At 38.6% G+C, this 25600-nt stretch overlaps 1 protein-coding gene across 2 annotated transcripts in view; it reads left to right on the plus strand.

Annotated features, from left to right (window-relative positions):
- Positions 1–548: 548 nt before the first annotated feature.
- The window catches only part of LOC111833445 (electrogenic sodium bicarbonate cotransporter 1-like), a 47123-nt gene continuing 22071 nt past the window's right edge, over positions 549–25600 (plus strand). Inside the window, exons 1-6 of one of the 2 annotated variants that reach the window (XM_072714467.1) lie at positions 549–941; positions 5533–5606; positions 11909–12082; positions 18828–18963; positions 19869–20029; positions 21989–22168. In XM_072714467.1, coding sequence (XP_072570568.1) covers positions 922–941; positions 5533–5606; positions 11909–12082; positions 18828–18963; positions 19869–20029; positions 21989–22168 — 745 coding nt within the window. In that variant the 5' untranslated portion in view covers positions 549–921. Of the gene's footprint in view, positions 942–1390; positions 1453–5532; positions 5607–11908; positions 12083–18827; positions 18964–19868; positions 20030–21988; positions 22169–25600 lie in introns of those variants that run through there. The other variant, XM_072714466.1, reaches the window with a different exon arrangement.

The following is a 25600-nucleotide window of genomic DNA, read 5'->3' on the forward strand; positions in this document are numbered from 1 at the left end:
TTATCCATCCACCCATACATCTATCTATCGATCTATATGTATGTGAATATGTAATTCAAACATTTTATGTCAAAATGATTAAAAACGTTTTCCCCTGTCTAAAATACATGGGACACTATGTAACATGTTGTCATCTTTTATTAATCATTGTCTACTTAAACACATCGTTAGTTATTTAAACGTCACCTTTAAATATAACGTTCACTGTTTCCTTACATAAAGTTCCGCCGCTTTATGAAGATGAATATTTATGGCTTTTACTCCTTATAAGTCATAACTTTAAAGCCGCGTGGTGAGATGTTCCCCGCTTTGCTATTTCTGATTGACGTAGAGCCTGGTTATAAAACTAAAGAGCACCTGAGCAGTTCTTGCCCCGATTCCGACAGGATGACTTTCCATACGGAAGTTTGAGAACAGAGTATCCAATGTACTCCTAACTCTTTGACCTCTGCGGGGCAACTACCTCCCACTTTCAGCGTGACGTTGGAAGAGGGATGGCGCTTTAAATATGGAAAAAGACGCGCTTCATTCTGAGAAGTACTGTAGACCGCACGTTGGTTCGGTTTAGGCATTTATTTCAAAGTACACTTTGATTTTTTTTTTTTCCTTTTAAAGTTTTCCCAAATTGCAAGCTCGATATCGTTTTGACGGTGTTTGGAATTTGTTTTATAGTAGCGTTTTAGCGTTGTCTAAATATCCAGTCATTCATTTGCGATCGCCGGTTCTTAACATAACGTAGTTGTTGTGTATTTAGTATATGTAAAGCGAAATTACTGCAAGACAACGTATTACCACAACGTAGAAGTTACCCCCCCCCCCCCCCCAGCCTAAAAGGGGACGGTACCTGGCTGAAAGCTTAGCGTACGGCGGTACAGATATTACCGAGATCAAGGGGGGGAATACGGAGCTTAGCGAGACAACATGAGCGTCGACAAGAGCAAGTAAGTCTTTGGAAATTTCGTAAGCGTTTATGCTGAATTATACAATGTTTTAAAAACTTTGATGTCTGGTTTGTGAAACATGTTGGTCGGGCGCGTGTGTCTCAGTAAAGCTGTCGCCCCGGTCAAAATACCAGCGAATGTAATATCTCCTCAGACAGCAGATGTTTCTGAAAAATGGTTCACTTGATTCATATTTCAGCGCTGCCTGATATCTGTTGCGCATGAAAAGTTGACGACAGAAGCGTGTTTTCAGACTCGTAGCCTCCTTAAACAGGAAGGCAACAATAATGGATATTAAAATCGAAAATGGAACTTTAAAAAAATAATAAAAATTGTCGCATAACTACAGACTGGCAAAATGTGGAGGCGTCTCCTTAAACGTGATATTTCTGAATGTAGACATCGCAGACTAAGTGCACTCCACTGTTGGAAAGTTGTAACGGTTTGCAACATTAGATGGATGAAACATTAGCTGGATGAAGCTGCAGCGCCGCACACGTGAGCCGCACCGGTTAGTCAGAGGTCCTCCGACACCGCTTCATTGTAAAAGCTTGTAGAGAAACACTGTAATCTGTTTTCCATGAAGTAGCGGTTATCATCCATTACATCTTTTACCAGGCTAATAAATGTTCAGCTGTGTTCTGGGGGTAGTTTAATTAAAAGAATGATCTATATCTCGACATTCGTCTGTATCTCATGTCGCGAATGAACAACCTGTTTCATTTTAACTTAAGGTGTGTGAGTTGCGGTCTGTAAAATGTGATCTTTTCAGTCTTTCAGGTTTTGCTTGGGTTTCGGCAATCTACCGGTATGCGTACTGATCTGCAGTTAAGCGGTAGATTTGACTGTCAGCCTTTTTATACGATTCTTGGAAAGAAAATAATGTGAAATCAAAAGATGGTAAGCAATGTAGTTTTAGGACTTTAACGTTTTGATTAGTCATGCAAAATGGTTGTTTGTTTGCAATGAAGCTTTGCGTAGTAAGTTCAGGCACCTCCGAGGGGTTTGTTCCGAAGTTTTGTCCGTGTTGCATACCCGTGTCATGTCATTCTCCAGACTCAGGTGCCGGAAAATAACAAAAGGGGAATATGTTGACTCTGAGTAATTCCATTGACTTCCTTGACATTTGAGAGCAGTACCTGTAAAGATACTCTAACTGGAAGTTCCATAGTGACTCAGAAGTTAACCCATTGTCATGCTTGCAGGATATTTGTGTGGAAGGTGCTTGTGCTGACTAGGTGTACTTAATGCCTAGAGTAGTATGTGGAAGGTAGTTTACACTGGGAAGTGTGGGTACACTTTGTTCCTGGCATACACCTCCTGCTAATCTTTCACTCCGAAGTTACATGGGAAGGTGTTTCATTATACTTTTAGTCTAATTTAAGTGTCGTAAAATGCGGCATTAATATCTACATGGTGGCCATCTCTCCCCCTGGCTAGTTGCTTTTAGCTTGGCAGATTGGTTGTCAGGTACTGCAGGTATTCATGAGGGTAAATATTTTATTGCAGGTGTTGTGTTGGAAACTCTGCATGAATTTGTGTGTTCTCCCATTGAAGTTCTGACGGTGTGTACCAAACACTGAGAAGTTTATGCTTGTTAGTCTCAGCTCCAAAAATGCTGTAACTTGCTGTGGCAGCCATAAGAAAACGATGACCACACTCACTGTTGCAGAAGTGGTGTTACTTGGTTTGCAACATACTGTAATTACCCATTATTATATTCCTAGTAATCATTATAAACCTCTCATGCATGTTCAGTTATGACTGTGGGCACTCCCTGACTGAGCCTTTAGCCTGTGATTAATTTCCAAGGGCGTTGAACCCTAAGTTACCTCAGTCACTCAGCTGGTGCAGGTTCAAATGCTTATTAGGTGCTAGCAAAAAGGTTAGATTATGCCATTTTTTTTCCTCCAATACATGTGATATTTTCAGTTTAGCATGATGCTGAAACATGCTTGAGCAGTGGAGAACATGGCACAAGCTCTTTTGTCCCCATGAATCAGATCGATGACAGATCACTGGTCTTTTTTTTTTTTTTTGGGGGGGGGGGGTCTTCATCCAACAGTCACCACCACTTGCACACAATGTATGGTTTCCGGCTGCTGTCAGAAACTGCTGCAATGGTCCTCTGTTCTGGACCCTACAAAGGAAGCTTTGTTGGAAGGCATCTAGGAGGCTACGAAAGGGATCACCTGATTTCAGCTACTCTGTAGTGACAGTCTTATTAAAAACAAGGGAGCAAATAATGGGAGAGATACTAGGATATAACCTCTCATTTGAAAGAAACAGTGGAAGACCATGATGTCTGCATGTACGCAAATCTGATACATTTGAGCTTTTAAATGGGTTTGAAACATTCTTGTTTTGTTTGTGGGAGGAAAAAACCTTTGATACAAAGACTCGCTCACTGTACTCATGCCATCTGCTGCTTGATATTAAAATATCTTTTACAGGAGAGCTTGACTTAGGGGTGTCATTTATCTCCTCATCAGACAGGATTTGTGGTAATAGAGGGGTCTCATGGGAGAAGCATATGAGTAGCGGGTGTTATCTAAAGAACAAGCTGTATCCTTCCTGTCTTTGTTTACTTTTAGCTTCTGTATCCCGTCTTTCAGCCCTGTGCATGTAATGAGCGGCGGCCGGGGTGGAGAGAACGGCGGTCTTGCGATCGAGGACGGTGGTCTTCTGAGTGGTGGGGTGCTCATAGCGTGTGGCTTCTGGTTTGTAGCGTGATAAGCAGCATTGTCGCATTGGTCCTACCCAATACCCTCTTCCATCAGATACACTGGAGTAGCGAGTTTCCCATATGACTTATTGCATGTTAATTATGCATGTTTTGCCACAAAGCATGCTAGCTGTCAACAAACATCTCAGCTGGCAGCTGTTCAAGGTGGCGAAAATGGCCACTTGTGTGATGAAATTTAAAACTCAGTGAAAGAATGTATAAAGGCCCAGAAGTGTTCATAGGGAATCCCCTTCTCTTAACTGCCCTTGCTGTGCAGCAAAATTATGGATCTAAACCATTCTGCTAGAAGCCCTGGAACTGGTGCATTCCTCTGCTAAATGGAGATTGTTCTGAAAGAGACCATAAAACCCCATATTGATTCATCGCTGGGCTGTCCGCCAGCTTCTCCAACAAAGGAGTGATAGAACATGAAAACGGAATGGGAACAGGACCTTCCTGATGTAAGGAACCTGCTTAGATTTTATATGCAAATGCAAGAAGCTTTATTTTTGCTTTTGGTTAATTTGTCTGACCACAAAGGTTTTTCTTGGATTTCTGTTAATGATCTATAGGTCTGCCGCGATTAGTCAACGTAGTCGATGTCGACGCTGAAAATGAAAATTAATTTAAATTGATGCGTCTTTTTTTTTTAAATTATTTTAATGACATTACCATTATGAGTTCTAAAACACTTCAATTCATTGTAACAAATGTTTTTTTTTTTCCTTTTTAATATTACCACATAATTATGGGAGTAGTTCAAATTATCACTTAAAAAGTTTGCCACTGAACTTTCCACGAGTGCCTGAAGAGAGAACACACAGGTGCTATTTTGGACGATGGACCACCAGAGTAGGCAAAACCATCCTAAGTGTTGTCTATTTATGTTTATTAAATTACCTTAGTACGCAGAACTTTTTAATATCTGTTATCCTTGTAGCTGCTAAATGCAATGTGTGGACAGTGATTTTGTAGTATTCTGCAATATTTAAATTTTGTGGTTAACTGTCATTTACTGTGACATGTGATACAGGTAGAAACCTCTGCAGGTCCTTCCCAAAGCACAGAGCTGTTAGAGGTACATTTCACAGAGTGATTGACTGGTTTGGCTATGTGAGGAGCTGGCTTCTTAGTTCTAAATGGAGGAAGAGCTGACATGTTCCCAACAAAGGCTCATTATGCGCTTGCATGTTACTCTCCTGAGTAAAGCTGGACTAATCCTCAAAGGGCAGATCATTATTAGATGGTCACGTGATGGGTAACTTGTTGTTGAGGTGAGGCGGGTGGGATATACTTGTATTAAAGGCCAGATGGCAGAGGCATCTAGCGTTTGTTTGTGTTTGTGTGCAACAACAGGACTGCTTTGATGTTGGGGGGGGGGGGGGGGGTTCTGCAGGGCTACCTGCTAGTATATCCCTGAATATCTGATTGAGATTTAAGAAATTAGTCTAATCCAACTCACTGCCCCTTATACCCCATACTGCCTCATTCTATTCTCACATTCCAGTGCCCCCCTCCCCCCACTACTGTGGCCAGAACATACAATTGCAGGAACCAAGACAGCTCAACAAGTGTCCCCCTGTCTATTTATGCTGTGAACAACTTACCGCAAGCCTGATAAATAGGCGCCACTCCAACACTCTAGATGAGGCGCTGCTGCCGCAAGGCGTGAGCCATAGTGTGGCTGCTCCAATCTGTTGACATGGGGGCCGAAATGAAAATCAGTACTTTGCGCAGCTGTGACGCACATGCCACGTGTCCAGCGTGTTCTCCGTAGCTGCACAGTTTGGCACTCACTTGGGGTTTTGTAATGTCGCTGGGGATGTGGAGATTTTTTTTTAAAGTTTATTCTTCTTCTTTCTTCAGGGTGGAGGATGAGGCAGTGATAGACAGAGGAGCGGCATTTCTTAAGCACGTCTGTGATGATGAGGAGGTGGAAGGTAAAACTGCTCTAACCTCATATTCATGATTACTGATCTGTTCTAGTACATTTTCTGCCCCCCCCCCCCCCCATTCCATTATTATGTAACTGCTCAGAAACCTGTGAAATACCTTGAGGGAGAATCTCCCGGGTAAATCAGCACAAACTGTCATCTTCATGTCTGCAGCGATAAACTGTTAGTTTCATGCTAACACTAGTGTAAACGCTCGACAAACATTGCACTCGTGTATGAATTTGAGGTCAAACTCGAACCCATTTTCAGTGTCAAGTTTCTCATGATTAAATCTTCATACTGTGATGTAGAGATATACCGATATTCGGATCGGTATCGGCGCCAATCCAGACCTATTTGACGGGTCAGGTATCGGCCATGCGTGACCGATCCACGTCCTATACTTACTTATTTAGCTTTTGGTAATCAATCGCACGACAGCTCTCACATTTTACATGTGTTTTTTTGCGGCATTCAAATCGAATGCTATCGCTGCCCCTCAGTCTTTTTTGCTACTCAGTGGGTATCAGTACAGTGACTTCCGCCTACTGTGACGTCATGCGCATACCCTTCGCAGTACGAGGAGCGTAAGATGAGACGTGACGATCTGGGAGTATTTTACGCTTTTAACAGAGACCAGTAGTACAGCTATTTGCAACCTATGTAAAATAAAGTTTTGAGGTGGGAATAGCGTTTAATGGACAATCCCATTTAACAAAGCGCACGCAACTGCGAGACAAAACAAAGCAATGGATGATTTGGGAGTCGCTAACTTAATTGGACTGTTTTGCGAACTCACTGTAGCTTGTGATACAAGAGGGGCTGCCATCGCAACAAAAGTGTAACTGCGCTGATGGCAATGGGAGAAAAACTGTTAAAATTTTAAGCATTCGCCACTTGTGTATACTTGCTTTGAAGATATTCATATTGAACTGCAAATGCCTCAAAAACTCTTAAAACAAACGAGGTGGAACAGTACATTATGTATGTTTGTAGTAGCCTAATATTTTTTGTCATTTTTTCCACCTGCATTTACTAGCTTAAAAATTTTATATATAAAGTATAACAAAGTAAAAAGAGCTCTTGTATCGGAATCTGTATCGGTATCAGCAGTTGTGTATCGGAATCGGATCGGAACTGACAAAATGTGCATCGCCCATCTCTACTGTGATGTTGACCATGGCGTAACAATGCACAGCTTGATAGACATTTGAATAATGGCATAAGTGCAGTAATAGTGCCACACGGAAGCAAAGAGGCCTTTCATAAATAAACAGACCATAAATCTAGGACTGGCTCAGGGGGACGACCCTTCCCACCTGGACCCGGGGTGGGCTAGGGGACAGGAGAGGGTCCAAGTGGGAAGTGTTGCCCATCATAGGGATCCAATTTGAAGTAATTTTGTCCCTGGCCTAAGAATTATATAAGGCGGGCCTGCAGAAATCACACCAATCGTAAAAATTTTAAAGTTACTCCATATAAAGGTCTTTTCACCATGTATCAAAAATACAATAGATTATCAAACACAGGAAAGACACCTGACCAGATTCCTTTCTGTATACCGAGCCTAGAATTCTACTACTACTACTTCTTATTCTACTACTTCTTATTCTACTACTTCTACTTATTCTACTACTTCGACTTATTCTACTACTTCTACTTTTTGTAAGGAGTTTGTCAGAGGAATTTAGTCACATTTTCATGTTCCTAACCACTGTAATGTCAGCTAACCTTATTTCTTCCTTATTCTGGGGTTGTCCTTCGGGCTTCCTGAAAACATCAAGCTGTGAAAATAAAAGAACATCACATCAAGGGCTTCCCTTTGCAGCTATTTTATACATCTGCTGTGAATGATGTCGATTTATAAAAATGCATTGACGTGCAATTTTAGTGTCGACGTGTTGTGTAAAACTATGTAAATGTTTTGTAACTGCAATGCACTACATAAGCTAAACGTATTGTAAGGGAAAATACTTTATCCATTCTGTAGCACGTTAACGCTGTCCTTTTAAGAATCGCGCAATAAAACAGTCTGCTAATAACTGAACTTTACTGTCCACCTGATGATCTCTTCACCGCTCGAGAGCTACAATTTTTTATTTATTGGACCTACAGTATGGTTTTCATTTACAATACAAAGTTATTCCACTAATAAGCTGGCTAGTTGTTTCACTGCTGGCACCATTAAAACCATATCAATTATAGACTGAATTCCGATATAGTTTTGTCTAATATCGCGGGTGCCAGCAGTGCCGCACTATTTTGTAAGGCATGCACTGGCCAATCATGTAGCACTTCTCTCATAAATATTAATGAGGCATCTCCTACCCTGCAAAAAGGAAATTTGCCGTCCGCTCTAATGTTTAAGAAATGTTTTAGTAAATTGAAATCTTAATGAGAATTTCAGGTTTGTGTGTGTGTGTGAGAGGGAGTGAATTGTTGTATTAAATGACTAACTTGAAAATAATTACTTATCAATAAATTTATCAGAACAATCGAAAAATTAGTTGTTCGTATTAATCACTAGATTAATTGTTTAAAGAATAACTGTCTGGGACAGCACTAATATATATCAAAAAATATAAAGTAAGTTTCTGTCTCAAGAAAAAAACTTTTAGCTGTAAATTTCAGTGGCCATGTTTTTCAGTTCTTTTGGTAGTTTGAGGTTTTAAAATTTTAAACTTGCCAAGTGGAAAAAAATCCTTTCTCTTAGCTCTGTTTTGGGTTTTTTGGCATTTATTTGTTGTCTGTCAATTTGCATAGATTAATTTCAATTTCAAGTGTATGAAGACAGATTTGGTATTGCCTGTTCAGTTTATTATTATTTTTTTTCTGAAGGCTAAATGTAACATGATGCTGTCCAAGTTTAACCTTGAATGCTGAGCAAGCTATTTAGATATGCACAAAAATGTGCTTTGTCTAAATCAGTGCTTTTCAAACTGGTTTCCGAGGAACGCCACACATTCTGGCTTTGCTGGCTTTCGCTCCACCTCCTCACGCATTGTGAACATGGTTCTCATGTGGTTTGGTTGGACTGTTCTGAAATATTCACAATTGCAAGCTACAGATGCTGGGGGTGGGGGGATTTTTGTATGGTGGTGAACGTAAACGTAAAATGAAATGGAAATCTGATTCAGTTTTGGGGATGTGCTACTTGTGATGAGTTGCAAAACATATGCTTTTGTAGTTCTAGCAAGCACAAAGTATTGCGATATGTAGTTAGTCAATCATAATGAAGTCACTTATCTGTCCGGTTACTTGATACTGCCAAGCTTGCCTTTAGCTACCTGTACATTTTCACTAACGGATCCGATTGCTTGTAGCAAACAAATGTTGAGATTAACATTAGCTAACGGTTGCATTTTGGACAGCAGTGCTGTATGTATATACGGCATAGTTAGAATAATAGGAGATTTGGTTCCAGAAGCTATTTTTATATGTATGCATTTGTTTGTATGTATATATGTGTATATACAGTCGTGGAAAACATTGAGACCATTCTATATTTAACAAATCTGCATTTTTAAATCCTGGTTTAATAATAATAATAATAATAATAATAATAATAATAATAATAATAATAATAATAATAATAATAATAATATTATTATTATTATTATTATTATTATTATTATTATTATTATTATTATTATTATTATTATTATTATTATTATTATTATTATTATTATTATTATTATTATTATTATTATTAATAATAATCGATACTTTATTGATCCCCGTGGAGAAATTGTCTTTATGCCTCCCTCAACTTGCTCTTTTTTAAAAAAAATTTTTAAGAGTAAGTTGTCCGCGAAAGGCAGCCACCCGTAGCGGCGCCCAGGGAGCTGGGGGTTAAGGGCCTTGCTGAAGGACCCGCAGATGTGCTGAGGCTGGGTTTGAACCAGCGATCATTTTAATCCTGGTTCTGCTGGCAGAGGCTACGCTGAGCAGCAGGCTGCTTCCAGGTTCAAAATTTCTAAGATAGCAGTACACAAGAATAAGGTGAAGCAGGAGACACTGGGGTCGACCAGAAACAAGCCAGGTAAAGGGCGGAAGCGACTTTCTAATGCCAGAGGTGACCGTTGACTTGCTCGACAGGTTCTCATGAATCTCATGACATCAAGTGACTGTCAAAAGGAATGGGAAACATTAAGTGCAGGTGTGAAGTGCACTGCTAGGACAGTTCGTATCAGGCTCCTAGAAACAGCACTGAAGTCCCATAAAGCAAGGAAGAAGCCCTTCATTAATGAGAAACAGAAGAACCAGACTGCAGTTTGCAAAAAAAAATAAAAAATTCATAGCCATAAATTGAGAAACAAGTGAACCAAAAAATTGTGCAGTGGTCTCTTAATGTATCTGTGTACAATTTAAAGAACAAGATGATGTAATTACTTTTACTATATTTCACATTAGGGGGGCCTACTGTCTCATTTTTGTGCAGATGGACAATGACAAAGCTGATTTTTCGACTTCTTACAGTATGAGCCAATATTAGGGAGCACCTTCCAGGCCTGCACAATATGAGGAAAATATGTGATGTACGATAACATTGTCAGTATTCCAATGATGATATGACTTGTGATACTGATGTGTATATATTAGCTATACATTTTCTATGTTTTTGTGTTTTAATAGGTACACAGTGAAATCAATATACATTAATCTAAAAACCTGTCAATTGATAAAATGTCAGTTATATTAAGCTAAATGACTTTACGTTTCCGAATTCTTTTAAAGTTGATTATTCTACATCATAATAATCAATAAAACATGTCTCTCTCAAGCCAAATATATATTAATAATCCTAACAAAATACTGGTTAATGTCCATTAAACCATAGTAAAAGATGTCAGTTTTAGCTGTCAAGCTAAAAGTAAATGAGATTTTATGATGATTAATAAAACTGTTTGTGAATGTGTTTTATTGATGCAAATGCTTGCCATAACAATGAACTTGAAATTTACGTTTGCATCATCATGCTTGTGCCATCAGCCAAACAGCTGATTACAGTAGGAAGGAATTTGTACGATGAAATTTCACATGTCTCCACCTGATAGGTCAAATGTTCACACATGCTGAGTGTGAATGCACAGTGTGTATAAATAATATTATTCTTTTTCATGGCATTTCAGACAGTCTTTTGGGATGTGTTTATCATACATGTTCATATCGCAATGATGAAAATATGATTTAGTCAGCAAAAATATCTTAATGTCATTTTAGAAATTTTATATTTAGAAATGTTGATCTGACTAAATGGTTGGTCGGGGTAACGGTAATTATTTTTATGTTCCCACCTGGCTCGATGATATTCAGTATTATCTAGGTTCAGCTAATAAAACTAAACCTACAAGGTTAGTATGGTTTTAATTGCTGGGCTGCTGTTATTAATAATCTCATGTTGCTATATTGTAATGTATTTTCACTTCTGTAACAAATGTAGTATCAGTCTATGATCTGACATGTTCAGCCTCATCTAGTTCTATAATGTATGTAATATTTTATGGGGTAGCTTCAGTTCATGTTATTTCTAGTTGTGTTAGTAGCTTTTCAGCATTTAAATAATTGTAATTCTGCATTAGTTTTCCTTTTTAAGCCACCTGTTACATGCCCCTCACCCAAAAAGATGGTGCCTGCTTACCATTAGAGTGGGAGGCAAGTTTTTTGGCATTTTCATGGAATGAAGCTGATAAATTCATTAAACAAATCATTAAGTACCATTATCTCTCTTCGAAGCTGGGAATCCCTGCAGTGCCCCACAGGATGCTTTCTTGTTTCGGTGTTTGCAGGAAGCCCTGAATCAGGGATGTTTATAGATACAAGCTAAGTGTGTTTTAGATAAATGTTTCGTTTTGACAGATGTTTGTTTACAGGTTTGTGTTGTAAACATGCCCCTGCCAAGGCATTTAAACCAAATAGGTGGAGAAGTGTTAGGGTTTTCTTAAATCATCAGTTGTTCTTTACTGACCTTTTCAAAGACAGATGTGACTGTCTAGTCTGATTGAAATGGGCCTTGACATGTTCTTCAGTTAAATTGCAGGTTGTGGCAGGCAACAGATTCCTAACCTTGGTTGACTTGGGTAACACCTGAAGGTATAATTACTCGTGTTTCTTAGAAGGGTAAAATAGTCAACCTTACTAGGTTTCCTAATATATAAAAAGATTGTAGACAGACCTCAAATTGCTTTGATTTATCTGCATCAGTGTTTAGTTATGTTGAATGGTTTTGTTTTTCTAAGGAAGAAATTGGATATGAATCAATGGCACTTATCTATGGAATGAGTATAACCTATGCGGTGTACTTGCAGGTCATCACACAGTCTACATCGGTGTGCACGTGCCGAAGAGCTACCGGAGGCGGAGACGACACCGTCGGAGGACCACCCACAGGGAGAGGAAAGAGAGAGCCATAGAAAACGTGAACGATAAGTCTGATTGCGAAACACCAGATGACACCAACACCAGCATCCTCAAACCACTCAGTAAGTCTTGAAAAGGACTGTCTAGCATATAGTACGTGCCACTATAATGACTATTTTCCTGCGAAATTCAGAATAGTATTTTCTTTACATTGCATAAGTGTATATTGTGCAGAAATCCCAGAAACATGGTCTGTAATTATGCAGATGTAGATTGTTTTTGCCAGCTAAGAGCTGTTCCTACCTACAATTTATTTAGCATTGGTATGGTTGCAGTGGTGTCCATATTTTGTTGCATATTAGTATACTTGATCAGAAATCGTAATGCTTAATAAAATGTTACTTCTGTGACATTTTATACATTAATCTTCGTATCAACAATAATACACTGCTTGGAAACCTGGTTTACGAAAAGGTCTCTGTTTGTAAGCAGTATCTTGGAGGTGCTGTGAAGGTCCTCACCTGAAGCCAGCGTGGTGAACAGCTGTGGTTCTTGAGGGCCTGGCTATTGCCAATTTTGACAACATTTTAATTAGTTCCTACTTTCAACTTGAAATCCCTGATGAGGTGACTAACTATCCTGTTAATTACTTTAACTAATTAAGAACCATGCCTTGAAGAGACTGAACCCTTAAGGCTCTATTACGTGTATGGTATGTGAAAGAACACCGCAACTTCAAAGCATACTGAACACACATGTAGCAGCAGGCCAAAATATCAATACTGTTTGCTTTCAGTGTTATCAAGGCAAATATACTCTTATTTACCTTTGGATTGTTGAAGAACCCAGTGTAAATGGGCCTTAAGTGTTTGTTGACATGTAATGTTTAGTCTAATATATGTGGTGTAAACTTTTACAGCCAGAAGTCAGATGTTTCTTTTGTAAACTTGGTATATATTCCTTAAGTGTGTGTGTGTGTGTGTGTGTGTGTGTTGCATTGCGGTGGTCTCTGAAAATCTAGAGTAATAATAATTTAAAAGATTAAAAATCTCTCATGCATGCCAGACTTCATGGCATCTGGAAATGTAAGCGTTCATTTAGGCTGGACAAATATGTGCTGTGTATTTATAATGTTCTGACAACTTATTTCAATTTATTTGTGGAACAAGCTGCAATAATGTGCAGAAGACATTATTTCATACACCAGCATCTTAATTTTAAATAACAGTAGAAAAATATGTTGTTGTTAAAGGTCTTTTTAATGTTTAGCTGTCTTACTCACTTTTTTCTTTGTAAATCAACTAATCAACTAAAAATTACACCACCTCTTGGGCAAACCCTTAGCAAGCATTACAGAGGATTGGTCTTTCAGGCCTGGTAGTTTCAGTAGTGTGAGTAATCCTGACTTTGGCCTTGGTTTTGTTTTGGCAGGGTGCTAGCTTGTCTTCACCCCTCCCTTTTGTTTTTTCTAGTTGTTCCTTGCATAATTGTCAAAATGGATTGTGCCAGAAGGATCTTATTGTGGAGCAGGGTTGGGCATTTCTGAATGTAGGCTTGTACCTCATGCATGGAGATTTCAGCATCCTTATATCTGCAAAGTTTCTAGGATTATCTAGTTTCTCACATTTAGGTCATGTTCCCAGGTTTAGAAAACTGCCCCATAAGCATATTATTTTGACATTATCCTGCTAAATATCCATGTGTGAGTCTTTGGCAGTGATGCAGTTTGCCTTTTGACACACATGCTTGTGGCATGATTCAAGGATGGCACCTGTCCAGAGTTATTTCTGGTTGTACCTCCTAAAGAAATTCTCTAGGATTAAATTAATAATTTCCTTTATGATTATTGTAAGATGCGCATAATTTAATATGATAAATGGGTTTGTGAAAGGTTATATATTAGTTTTCATTTATATTTAATCTGGTGAAATATTACTGTACTGACCGCTGATTGATTATTATGGAGAGTGATACCAAAGGAGTAAGGAATCTAAAATCACAAGTAAATCTACATTGCAATGGTTGAAATGGAAATTTTGCGTTGTAGCATGCAAAACTGAAGTTGGGATTTTAACCCAGTTAAAAGACTGTCGCATGATTTGTGGGACAGACCCAAAATAAACCCATTGAAACTGTTCTGTAAAGAATGAGCCAAGCCACCTGCAAACTGAAGGTAGAATTTATAAAGGGGTGCTGCACAGAGGTGGATATTCAGGTCTAGAAAGTACAAATTCAGACCAAGATTTTGTTTCAATCAACCAATTCAGTATACCGAGTTATAGTCAGAGTATGCAACTGGTTGGTGAAACTGGGATTAAGCAAGTATAAAAAAAAAAAAATTTAAATCTGCCCCGAAAGATAAGATCAACTCAGATTAAGCAAAAACAATGTTTGTCTGGATTTTTGCTTTCTGAACTTGAACTATCCCCTTTTGGTGCTACAATGGCTTCTTCTGAAGTTTGGTCAACGTAAAAGACATGGTACGATAAAGACATTGTTTTTGCTTAATTTGAGTTTGCCTTTTTTTGCATTCCTTTTTTATAGTGATGCTTGATTAATCCCAGTGCGGTTCCCTTCTCACTTTACCCCATCTTTCTCTCCATGAGAGACACAGGCACATGCAGGTGAGAGCAAGCTTGGGGTCACAGTGAAGGATCAGCCACCTTGTGACACCCACGGAGCTGGGAGTTAAGGGCCTTGCTCAAGGTCCCATGGACATGTGACTATTCCGTCAAAGCAGGGCTTGAACCAGCAACCTTCCCCTCACAGGCATAAAGGTTTAGCCCACTTATGTATACTTCTTGTATCACAATAATTGTACAATAGTTCCACCTTTGAATTATAACCAGTGTTTGTGGGTTTAATCTAAATTGTTAGGTGAAAGACATTCCATTTGAGGTGGAGGTGGGTGAAAACAATCTTGAACTTAACCGCAACTGTAATACATTATTTGGCAAATTCAACCCTTGAGCATGGGAAGAGTCACAGTCACATCCATGGTATGAGCTTTCCAGCTCATAGTGCTTTAGGAGCTTAAATAGTGCCTTAATAATGATGTACCTTGGCAACTTTAACGTACTATTGGTGAGAAACCTGAGCTTTAACAAACTGGTCAAGCCATATCCTACTGTCATTGAAGCTGAAATGAATGAGAGTCTTTCAATAGGTTTGTATATCAAAAGCCTCTACAGGAATTTAACTCATCAGTAGAGTTCTGAGGACAAAAAAACGCCTTGAGGGAGGAGTGTCACCTACTTCATAATTTGTTTTTGCCGAGAGTGCAGTACCTCCTGTTTGGGCTCTTCTTATATTTCTGAGCTAAGACTTACCCCGCAGCTCTGCTACTATTTATGTTATTCAGCAAAGACGATTAGAAAGATGATGTACACTGAAGCAAGGCTAATCCCACCCACGGTTAGAAACTGCAATCCACACACCTGTTTCAAGGAAACACTGGTGTAACAGCCTCTTTAAATGTGCCTGCTACCTAAAAATTATTTGATTTAGGACGTTAATGTGCGATTAGTGCTGTGAGATCGTTAGGGTGTTACTTAAGAGAGAAGCTGTGGGTGTGGTGCTGTTGAGATGTAAGGTTTTGAGTGGAATAATTCATAGAAACTGAGGGCATGGAGAGGGATACCAGAGTCCACTACAGGATACAAGTGATTCAATTTGTTGATCTGCTTCTTTTTATTATGGACGCTCTGGCAGCCAAGCTGGGTCATTATGTCCTTCAGTCAATCAAGATTTCATTTTGGAACAGTGTTCCTTCATTGAAGCTTTTTAGTTTTTGTACCCTAGAAAATATCAAGGCTTTTCTTTTTCGAGTTATGGTTTGGTGGCCACTGACCTTCTGATTTTCATTCATTCATCCTCTACACAGTTCACCACAGCAGGGGTTTTCAAACTTGGGTCTGTCATCCCCTCAGGTTTCAATGAGCTTTGTAGTTAGCCTGCTGTTAGCCTGTAAATTAATGTATTAAACATATAAAGTAAATTAACAGAACATTAACATTAAAGAGGATCCAACCTGTTTGCTGTTCTTGGTTACTAGTAGTAACTTCTATGGTCACCTTTTAGTGGTAGAGAGCAATGTCTCTGGTCTATTTCCATTTGTCAGTCTTCGGTGAAAACCCGTACCTTAAACAATGGACATGTGAACTCTCCTAGTGGTGGTATTGATTACCCCATGGTAGAAAGAGTCTTTGAAATATCATTCTGTGGGTTGTCATGACCACTGAAATAATTTGCTGATTTAGAGGTGGGTAATGAACCTTAAGTATACTTAAGTATAAGTGTGTGCTCTGAAGGACTCTGATGAACTACTATGTGTAATTAGGTTGGTCTTAATGTAATTTATAAATATGTTCACTAACTTGATGCTATTTTCCAGACTTTTACTAGTTTTGACCAAGTTCATCTATTACAAAGGGGAAAACCGCATTTTATCATGCCGTCAGCATTATTGGCTTTTTCGCACATCCCTCTGGCTGCTGCTTCTGAAAATTGTATTCACTCATATTGGGTTGGGCAGTATTAAGTTAATTGGGTATACTCCAGCATTAATAAAAAAATTGCTTTTGAAAACACTCTGGAGAGTATGACTCCATTAAAAAATAGATACTGCCCAAACTTACGTATAGCGTATTGTGATTTATGACCTGCAACATTTACAAGGCTTTATGAGACATTTACAAGGTATTCACGCCCATAATTAAATTTTACGCAAGCCTTGTGTCCGCCTACAAAGATCTCATTTTTTTTTGGTCTTAATGTCATTTCTAGGAGTAATTTTCTGCTATTTTTTTCTACAGATTTGTAAAAATTTTATCAGTTATAGCTTCCTTTAATAAATTACTGAAATGACCCCTATTTTACAAAAACCTAAAAGGTTTGACATTTTAGTAATTAGAAAGGATGCTGATGTCAGCGAATGACTCAAAGGGTCACTCATTAAGGTGGCCTGAGAATGCTTTGTTTGACCCGTTTCAGAGCACAAAGTGCATAGGGACGGTTTATGTTTAGCTTTGTTTTAATAATCAACTGTTTCTATAGGTTTACTTTATCCATTTTGATGCTTTACTCCAAACCAGATTTCACGCACCAGAAGAAAAGTAGCCTTTTCCTGGGTGAAGTGACTAACAGTTTAGTTTGTAATCTCAGACCAGTAGTTTTTTAGGTGATGATTTGGAAACTTTATGGCGAGAAAAAATATACTTATGAATTTCCTTGGATTCTGCTTTGAAAATTTAATAATCAATCAGTACATTTTAAAACATTTAGCACAGAATTTGTCAAAAAGTTCATTTTAAATATCAACCATTTGATCTAATATGAGTAAACAGTAACACTACCCAACTGAGGAGAATGACTGACTAAAACTGACTTGGTCCTCATTTGTGTAGAGTGACAATTACCGGAATAAAAATGGTGTAAGGCTTCCAAATCCTGACTGCATATGGACAAATCTCGATGTGTTTGACACATGTTCCTTTTGGCCCATGCGCCTTCAAAATGCCCTCCCCCAGTGTGTGAAGGGGGGAAGCTTTGTGTTTTGTGGGGCCCAGCTCAAACGGGAGGGTGAATGTAGCATCACTGGGAGTTTAACTCAAGTAATCCGTGTTATGCTGCTCTACTCTGTAGAGCAGATTTGTTTTTCACTGAAGTGCAGCTATATTGAATTTTTAAGCTGAAGCTTCACGGACAAATTCATAATTATACTTTTCAGTGCACTGTGCTTCTTTGCTGTAGACTTCAGGCTACCCAGCAATCCTGTACCGGATAAGAAATATTTTTTAAGAACTGATGGATGGATGGATGGATGATCTCAAATGCCTGTAACCCAACTTGTGAATTCCTCTCATTTTTGATGTTTGCAATTGATGTGTGACTTTGCGACTGCAGGTTATATCAGTCAAATGGATGATGATGGAGCTATTGACATTACACAAGCAAAGGAATTCTACCTCTTATTTATACAATTGAATTTTGTTCTTAAAATATACAATGTACTTCCCCATTGGCTTATTGCCTTTAACAAGGAAGTTGGTTGACAAAGGTTATAGTTTATATGATATCGCATTTGTTACACTTGCATAGAGGTAAGTATTAATTTGCAGTAATTTGAGTGTGGGCTGTATGGTATAAACTGAGAGGGATAATTAATGCACTAACCATTTACTGAGACTTCTAAAAGCTCGCACCTCAGTTCTCATTTGGTTATGACTTGGCATTTTTTATCTCGTGTTATTTTGCGGAGGATGTTGCTCACGGTTATGAAAGCCTTTCTTCTCCTGAGGTTTTTCAGCCAACACCCCTGAAGTGGAGTCTAGTGTGTGTTTTAAATTTACTGCTGTTTGTGTGCCTAAGTACCTGTTTGACTGGTAAAGGTTTTCCCTCCTTCAGCTGAGATGTTTAATAATCCAAAAGCCTCCATCCTTCAAGATTAAAATGTATGTAGAAGTTGTTGCTTTTTAATGATGCTGAACTTCAGTATTTAATTTCAGAGTTTTTGGCTAGTTATCTTGCAACTGTGTGGGCTTGTCATTAGTATTGTTAGTTTCCTCTTAAAATACAGGAAACCCCTTTATTGGTGGTTTAAGGATGACTACAGCCAACTTGTTGTATTTTTGTGGTTTACTATGGTTTGCCCTTCCTGTCTTCCATAACCATTTATCCAGTCCATGGCCCTCTTGTGAGTCTTGAGCCTGTCCCAGGAAGAATAGGACAGAAGGCAGATCATACTCCTGAAAGGGTTTCCAAAGCTGCATGGTTTATTTTGGAATGTGGGACCAAACCGAAGTACCAGGAAACCCAAAGAAACATGGTGTATCTGGGTTATGAACCATATTTCCTTGCCGTCTCTAGTCTCACCTGCTGCCGAGCGGATCCGCTTCATGCTTGGTGAGGAGGATGATGGGCCTCCACCACCTCAGCTCTTCACCGAACTTGATGAACTCCTGGCCGGGGAAGGTCAGGAGATGGAGTGGACAGAGACGGCGAGGTAGGCTTTGCCTCTGCATGTGAGGACTCAAGGTTGAAATGTTCAGATCCATATGTGACAAGTCTTAGGCAGAGTGTGGTACCAGCAATTCTGGTTCATATTTACTAAAATTAATAAACACTTGTTTGATTATGTGAAATGGAGTTTTATTAATCTTGTGGCAAGCTTTAATCAATTTAATCAATCAATTTAAGCTGCGAGTAAATGTTACGTGCAGTCAACTACTATGTTTTCTTTTTAACCATGGTTTGATGTCTGATAAACTGACTGGAATCTTGAACTTGCTTGGTATTTCATACCATATTGTACAGTGTTATTACAAGTAATTATTTAATTATTTCCTGTTTTTTTTTTTTTTTTTAACAAACCTAGAAACCATAGAGCCTTGAAAAGTTGTTAGTATACTCCATGTTCATCTGAATGTAGCATAGCTGAATTTTGGTTGAAATGTTGGTCTTCTCTATCATATTCATTTTGTAAATCAACTACTATGAAAGGTCTATGCTCTAGGAGTCGAATCATGGAGAATTATAGAGGCTGAGTGATCTCTGTTTGGTAATATTTGTCAAGGTGCTTCAGAATCATAAGACCTGAAGAAAAATGTCATCGGTAAATTCATTGTTAGAAATCAATCTTCATATTTAATGGCATGCTAAGGTGATATTGTTCTTAGGATATAAATGGAACATTGTTGGGAACAATAGTTGGAATTTCATAAGGATGACAATGAGTGAATTTTACAATGGGGTGTACAGGTTTCTGTATACCCTCCAAAGCGACTGTGTGTGTTTTCTGTTATGCAGTGAAAATTGAACCTGAATTGCGTGACATTCCACAATTTAAAAGCCAAAAATTTGAAAACGTGAATTAAAAGTTAAATCCAAAGGGTGTTCCTCTTTCCACAGATGGATCAAGTTTGAAGAGAAGGTGGAGAAGGGAGGAGAGCGGTGGAGTAAGCCTCATGTCGCCACACTGTCCTTACACAGCCTGTTTGAGCTGAAAACCTGTATTGAGAAAGGCACCATTATGTTGGACTTGGAAGCATCCACACTTCCACAAGTTGTGGGTGAGTTGTCATTGTCATCCCTATCAGGGAGGGTTGTGGGAAAGCTGTGCCCTGATTGACATTATGAAAACTTCTGGCCATGCATAAATAGAATGTTTTGATGTTCTGAGGGATATGTATTTAAATGATTTATGCTGCATGGGTATGTATGTATGCCAGTGGATTCTTGGCTTAAAAATCCATGTCTCCTGTTCCTGATAGATTCAGTGTATGTACTTCAGAGTGTTTTTTTGTTCTTACACTGCAAATTTTGGGTCACTTAGAATATTAATTGCTTCTGAAAACAGCTAGGTTTTTGTCCATTAAAATAACATCACATTGATCAGAAATACTGGACAGACATTGTTAATGCTCCAAATGACTATCATAGCGGGAACAGCTGTTTAATGGAATATCTGCATAGGTTTACAGAAGCCCATTATCAGCAACAGTTAGTCTTGTATTCCAGTGGAATGTTGTTTGCTAATGCAAGTTTGTAAGGAAAATTGATCATTAGAAAACCCTTTTGCAATTATGTTGGCACAGATGAAAATTGTTGTGCTGATTTAAAGAAGCAGTAAAACTAGTCGAGTATCTGGAGCATCAATTCAATTTAAATTATGTCTCGCTTTTAACAACAGTCATTGTCACAAAACACTTTACATACAGTATAACCAGCCCGAACCCCCACCAGCAATTGTGGGTTCGATTACAAGCTCAAAATGGTCAGAAACAAAGAACTTCTGAAACTTGTCAGTCTATTCTTATTCTGAGAAATGAAGGCTATTCCATGTGAGACATTGCCAGGAAACTGAAGATCTTGTACAATGCTGTGTGCTACTCCCTTCACAGAGCACCTCAATAGAGAGAGGTGAGGGAGGTCCAGTGCACAATTGAGCGAGAGGATAAATATATTAGGGTGTGTAGTTTGAGAATCAGATGCCTCATAAGTCGTCAACTGGTGGCTTCATTAAATAGTACCCGCAAAAGACCAATCACAATGTCAACAGTGAAGAGGCAACTCTGGGATACTTGCCTTCTAGGCAGAATTGCAAAGAAAAAGCTGCTTCTTTTTCTGGCCAATAAAGAGAAATGGGCAAAGGACACTTGACAGAGGAAGGTTGGATTAGAAGGCTTTGGATAGATGAATCTAAGTTTGAGGTGTTCGGATCATTCGGATCAGATGTTCGCTTAATTGGAGCCAATTTCGTCCTACAACGGGACAATGACCCAAACACAGCTCCAAACTATGGAAGAACTGTTTAAGGAAAAAGGAGTCAGCTGGTATTCTGTGTATAATGGAGTGGCCAGCACAGTCACCGGATCTCAACTCTATTGAGCTGTTATGGGAGCAGCTTGACTGAATGGTACCTGAGAAGTGCCCCTCAAGCCAATCCAACTTGTGGGAGATGCTTCAGGAAGCACAGGGTGAACTCTCATCAGATTACCTCAACAAACTGACATCCAGAATGCCCAAGGTCTACTACAGGGATATCAAACTCCAGTCCTGGAGGGCCGGAGCTCTGCACAGTTTTTGGTTTACCTTCATTTAACACACCTGATTCAACTCCTTGTGCTAATTACCACACAGCTCATAAGCTAAATCCATTTGTGGTGGAACAGGGAAAGAGCTAAGCTACACAGGACTCCGGCCCCCCAGGACTGGGGTTTGACATCCCTGGTCTACAAGGATGTAATTGCTGCAAACGGAAGACTGTTTGGGGGAAAAAGCAAAGTCTGAAGAACACAATTATCTTAATTTCAAAAATGATTTTCTAACTTTATCTATGACTATATTTCCTATTTATCTATATTTCCTATTCAAACTCTTTTCATGAAAACAAGGCAATTCCTAAGTGACTCAAACTTTTGAACAGTAATGTATTTAGAAGCAGAACATTAGCTTGTGATATTGGAGCCAATTATCCTCTTAAACAGTTTTAGTTGGTTTATAATAATGCTTTTGTATTTCTCCTGCAGAGATGATTACCGAAAACCAAATAGCAAGTGGTCTCTTAAAGGCCGAACTCAAGGACCAGGTGATGTACACCTTGCTGCGCAGACATCGCCACCAGACCAAGAAGTCCAACTTGCGATCCCTGGCTGACATTGGAAAGACAGTCTCCAGTGCAAGTAGACTGTTTACCAACCCGGACAATGGTAATATCAGAGCCAGTTATGTGACATTCACTCTTGTTTTTTCTCGTTTGAATATTACTTTGTTAGAGACAAAGATCAAGAATTGTACAAGACGGCTTTGTCCAGTTTATACATTAGACAGGAAGGCATGATTATCTTTTAATATTACAAAACGTAAAGGAGAATATACACTATGCATCCATTTTTAAAAATTGCCTTTAATTTATTATTTGTATACAAGCATAGAGAGAGAAAGCATTGAATCAGCTTGAATCAGCTTGCTTTTTAAGTCAGTTTACTTGTTTTTCACCTCCCTAAATTTTATTTTCAGTAGATTTGTCTTATGATGACATGGTAGATTGAAAGATAATTCTATAGCAATGTGAAAATTATACTGTCAACTCTGGACCACTGTCTGAGGTAATATGTACACTGAAGTCCATAGGGTGCTGTGTGGCTCAGTGGTTCAGGACACTGTTCCTGTGATCGGAACATTGCTGGTTCAAATCCCAGGCTTGAGTCAAATGGGCTTTGTCGTGTAGGGCTGCAACAACTAAAGGATAACATCAGTAATAATGGTTAATAAAAATAGTTTACAATGAATTTTGTTATCGATTAGTTGTATTTCTGTAGATTGCATATAATAAAGTCACCACCAAGTAATGTTAAAATTGGTGTGTAAAGCCTAGTTCATTCTTCACTTTACTATGTGCCCTTATGATCCCAGCATGGTTCTGCGTGGACTCTTGTGTATATACTGCATTTGTCTGTGGACACAGACTGTCACAGTCGGCGCATTCGCACAGCAGTGATATTCAGATGAGCAGAGGGCAGATGTGTAATGGTTAAATGCTCATGATCAGTTTTAAAGTTGTTACTAGGTTTGGGTGATATAGTGGTAATATGGCACTTCTGAAATCTTGGCAAATTTTATAGTCAAGATTTCAAAATGCTGAAATAGTTGCTTTTCAAAATTTCATCAAGACTTTGTATATCGTGGTATTAAGGACAACTGTTAGCAAGTTAAAATCCACTGTCCCCACCATATTTTATTCCTATGCCTTTTTGTCAGTATAAATAGAGATGCTCTACCCTGTGTAAATAATTACAGCTGTAATTTTAAAATACCTAATTTTTAAATGAAGCATTTACATTTTACTTTAAACCCTGTCTTGGTCCAACTTGATCACATGACTAATTGATTTTTTGAAATATTGTTATATCAACCATATATAACAATCAAAACTTTGCGGACAGCTTACTCTACAAAAAGAGCAAGTTGAGGGAGGCGTAAAAACAATTTCCCCACGGGGATCAATAAAGTATCAATTATTATTATTATTATATATAGATGAGGCATGAAATAGCCTTCCCCCAGGTCCAACAGTGTGATATACAACAGCATTGATGAGAGGGAGCTTCCACAATACTTGAAGTTCAAAACACATGCCCATGCAAAAGAGGGGGGTTAGACAAATGGATTTATACACAGTGCAATGTGCATATAAACAAGTAATACAGCAGCATGACAAAGTCTAATGAATCTAGTGACTGACTAGCGATAAATAGGTAATAATTATCTATAAGATGATTGGGTATAAAGAGAGCCTCCCAGAGAGGCAGAGTCTCTGTGCAGTGAAGATGGGGAGAGGTTCAGCACTCTGTGAAAGACTGCGTAGGCTAATAGTGCAACAATTTAAGAGTAATGTTCCTCAACCTAATATTTTAAAGTATTAGGGAATTTCATCATCTACAGTACATAATATCATTAAGAGAGAAAGATTTCTCTGCATTCTCTGAGTGCAAGGGACAAGGCCGAAATCCAATATTGGATAGTCGTGAACTTTAGGTCCTCAGGCAGCACTGCATTTAAAAACAGACATGATACTAGTGGAAATCACTGTATGGGCTCAGGAACGCTTCTGAAAACCATGGCCTGTGAACAGAGTTTGTCACTGCATCTACAAATGCAGGATGACACTCCGCCCGCTTCTCTGGGCCCATGGTCATTTAAAATGGTCTGAGGCAAAATGGGAACGTCTCCTGTGGTCTGACGAATCAATTTCAGATTCTTTTTGGAAATCATGGATGCCCTGTCCTCCGTGCTAAAGAGACGAGGGACAATCAGCGGGCAGTTAAAAAGCCAGCATCCGTGATGGTATGAGGGTGCATTAGTAAGTAAGTAAAGTAAGTAAGTAAAGTAAGTAAAATTATTTATAAAGCACATTTAAACACAGCTGGTACTGACCAAAGTGCTGTACGTCAATAAATAAAATAATTAAAATTACAAAAAAGACTAATTAAACAAATAAATGCATGTTAATATATGCTGCCGTCCTGACAGTGTCCTTTTCAGAGGAGGCCTTGTATAATTCAGCAAGACACTGCTAAACTGCAGTTGTTAAAAGTGCTGAGTGTTGTTAAAGGAAGAGGTGATGCAGCATATTTGTAAACATGCCCCTGTCCAAACTTTTCTTGAAACATGTTACTGGCCTCAAATTCAAATTGAATATATATTTGTCATAAAACAATAATATTTCAACATCTGATACTTTGTCATTGTTCTATTTTCAGTTTAAATAGAGGTTTATATAATTTGTAGATATTGCATTCTGTTTTTATTTACATTTTACTTTTTTGGAAGCGAGGTTATATTTCCAGTGTTCATTTCAGTATCTCGTCTGTAATAAAAGGTCAGACCATGTCACGCTGGAGCCCAGTCACTAGTGGCCTTGATTTACACTGGTACTGTATCATATTTGGTGGTTTTGGATGCTCCTTTATTGGCATCTCTTTTAAATCAAAATAGTTGCAGTCCTACCAAAAATATAGTAGAACTTTCACAGCGGTAATATTATAAGTATATAAGAATAATCCCAGCCATGTTATTTGTAAGTATGTGATGTAAGGTCAACAGTATAACAGGTGCCTGTAACCCCACACTGCCCTTCATAAGTGACCCCTTTTGCAACACATACATCAGTGTCTTTACGTCTGGAAGCTTTGGGGTCACTATTTTTTCCGCAGCAATAGCTATATTGGAAATTGTTTCTGCTGTTATACATTTTCCCACCTGTTTAGTTGCTTTTGGTAATGTCATATTCATCTGTTTTCACTGTCTTGCCAGCTGACCTCAGCTCGTACTATAACTGCATTCAGAATCTGAGTACCTGGAAACATTTCCTACCTATTCATAGTTCTGAAAAAGTTCAAGCCCTAATTGACATGCAGCGCTCCTACATGTTATTTTCAATTACACTACTGCTCACTTCACAAACCATTCCGTTCCCAGAGATACAATTTGAAATGTGCGCAGATTAGAATGTTAAATCCATATACTCTAGCCATGAATATAGCCCTAGTTGCTGTCATTACGTTAAAAGTCAACATAGCTACCTAAATTATAATGTTAAGCTACATTTATTTTGTGGATATCATGGACACCTACTATTA

This window comes from Paramormyrops kingsleyae, chromosome 7, assembly GCF_048594095.1.
Source record: "Paramormyrops kingsleyae isolate MSU_618 chromosome 7, PKINGS_0.4, whole genome shotgun sequence".
Lineage (NCBI taxonomy): Eukaryota > Metazoa > Chordata > Actinopteri > Osteoglossiformes > Mormyridae > Paramormyrops > Paramormyrops kingsleyae.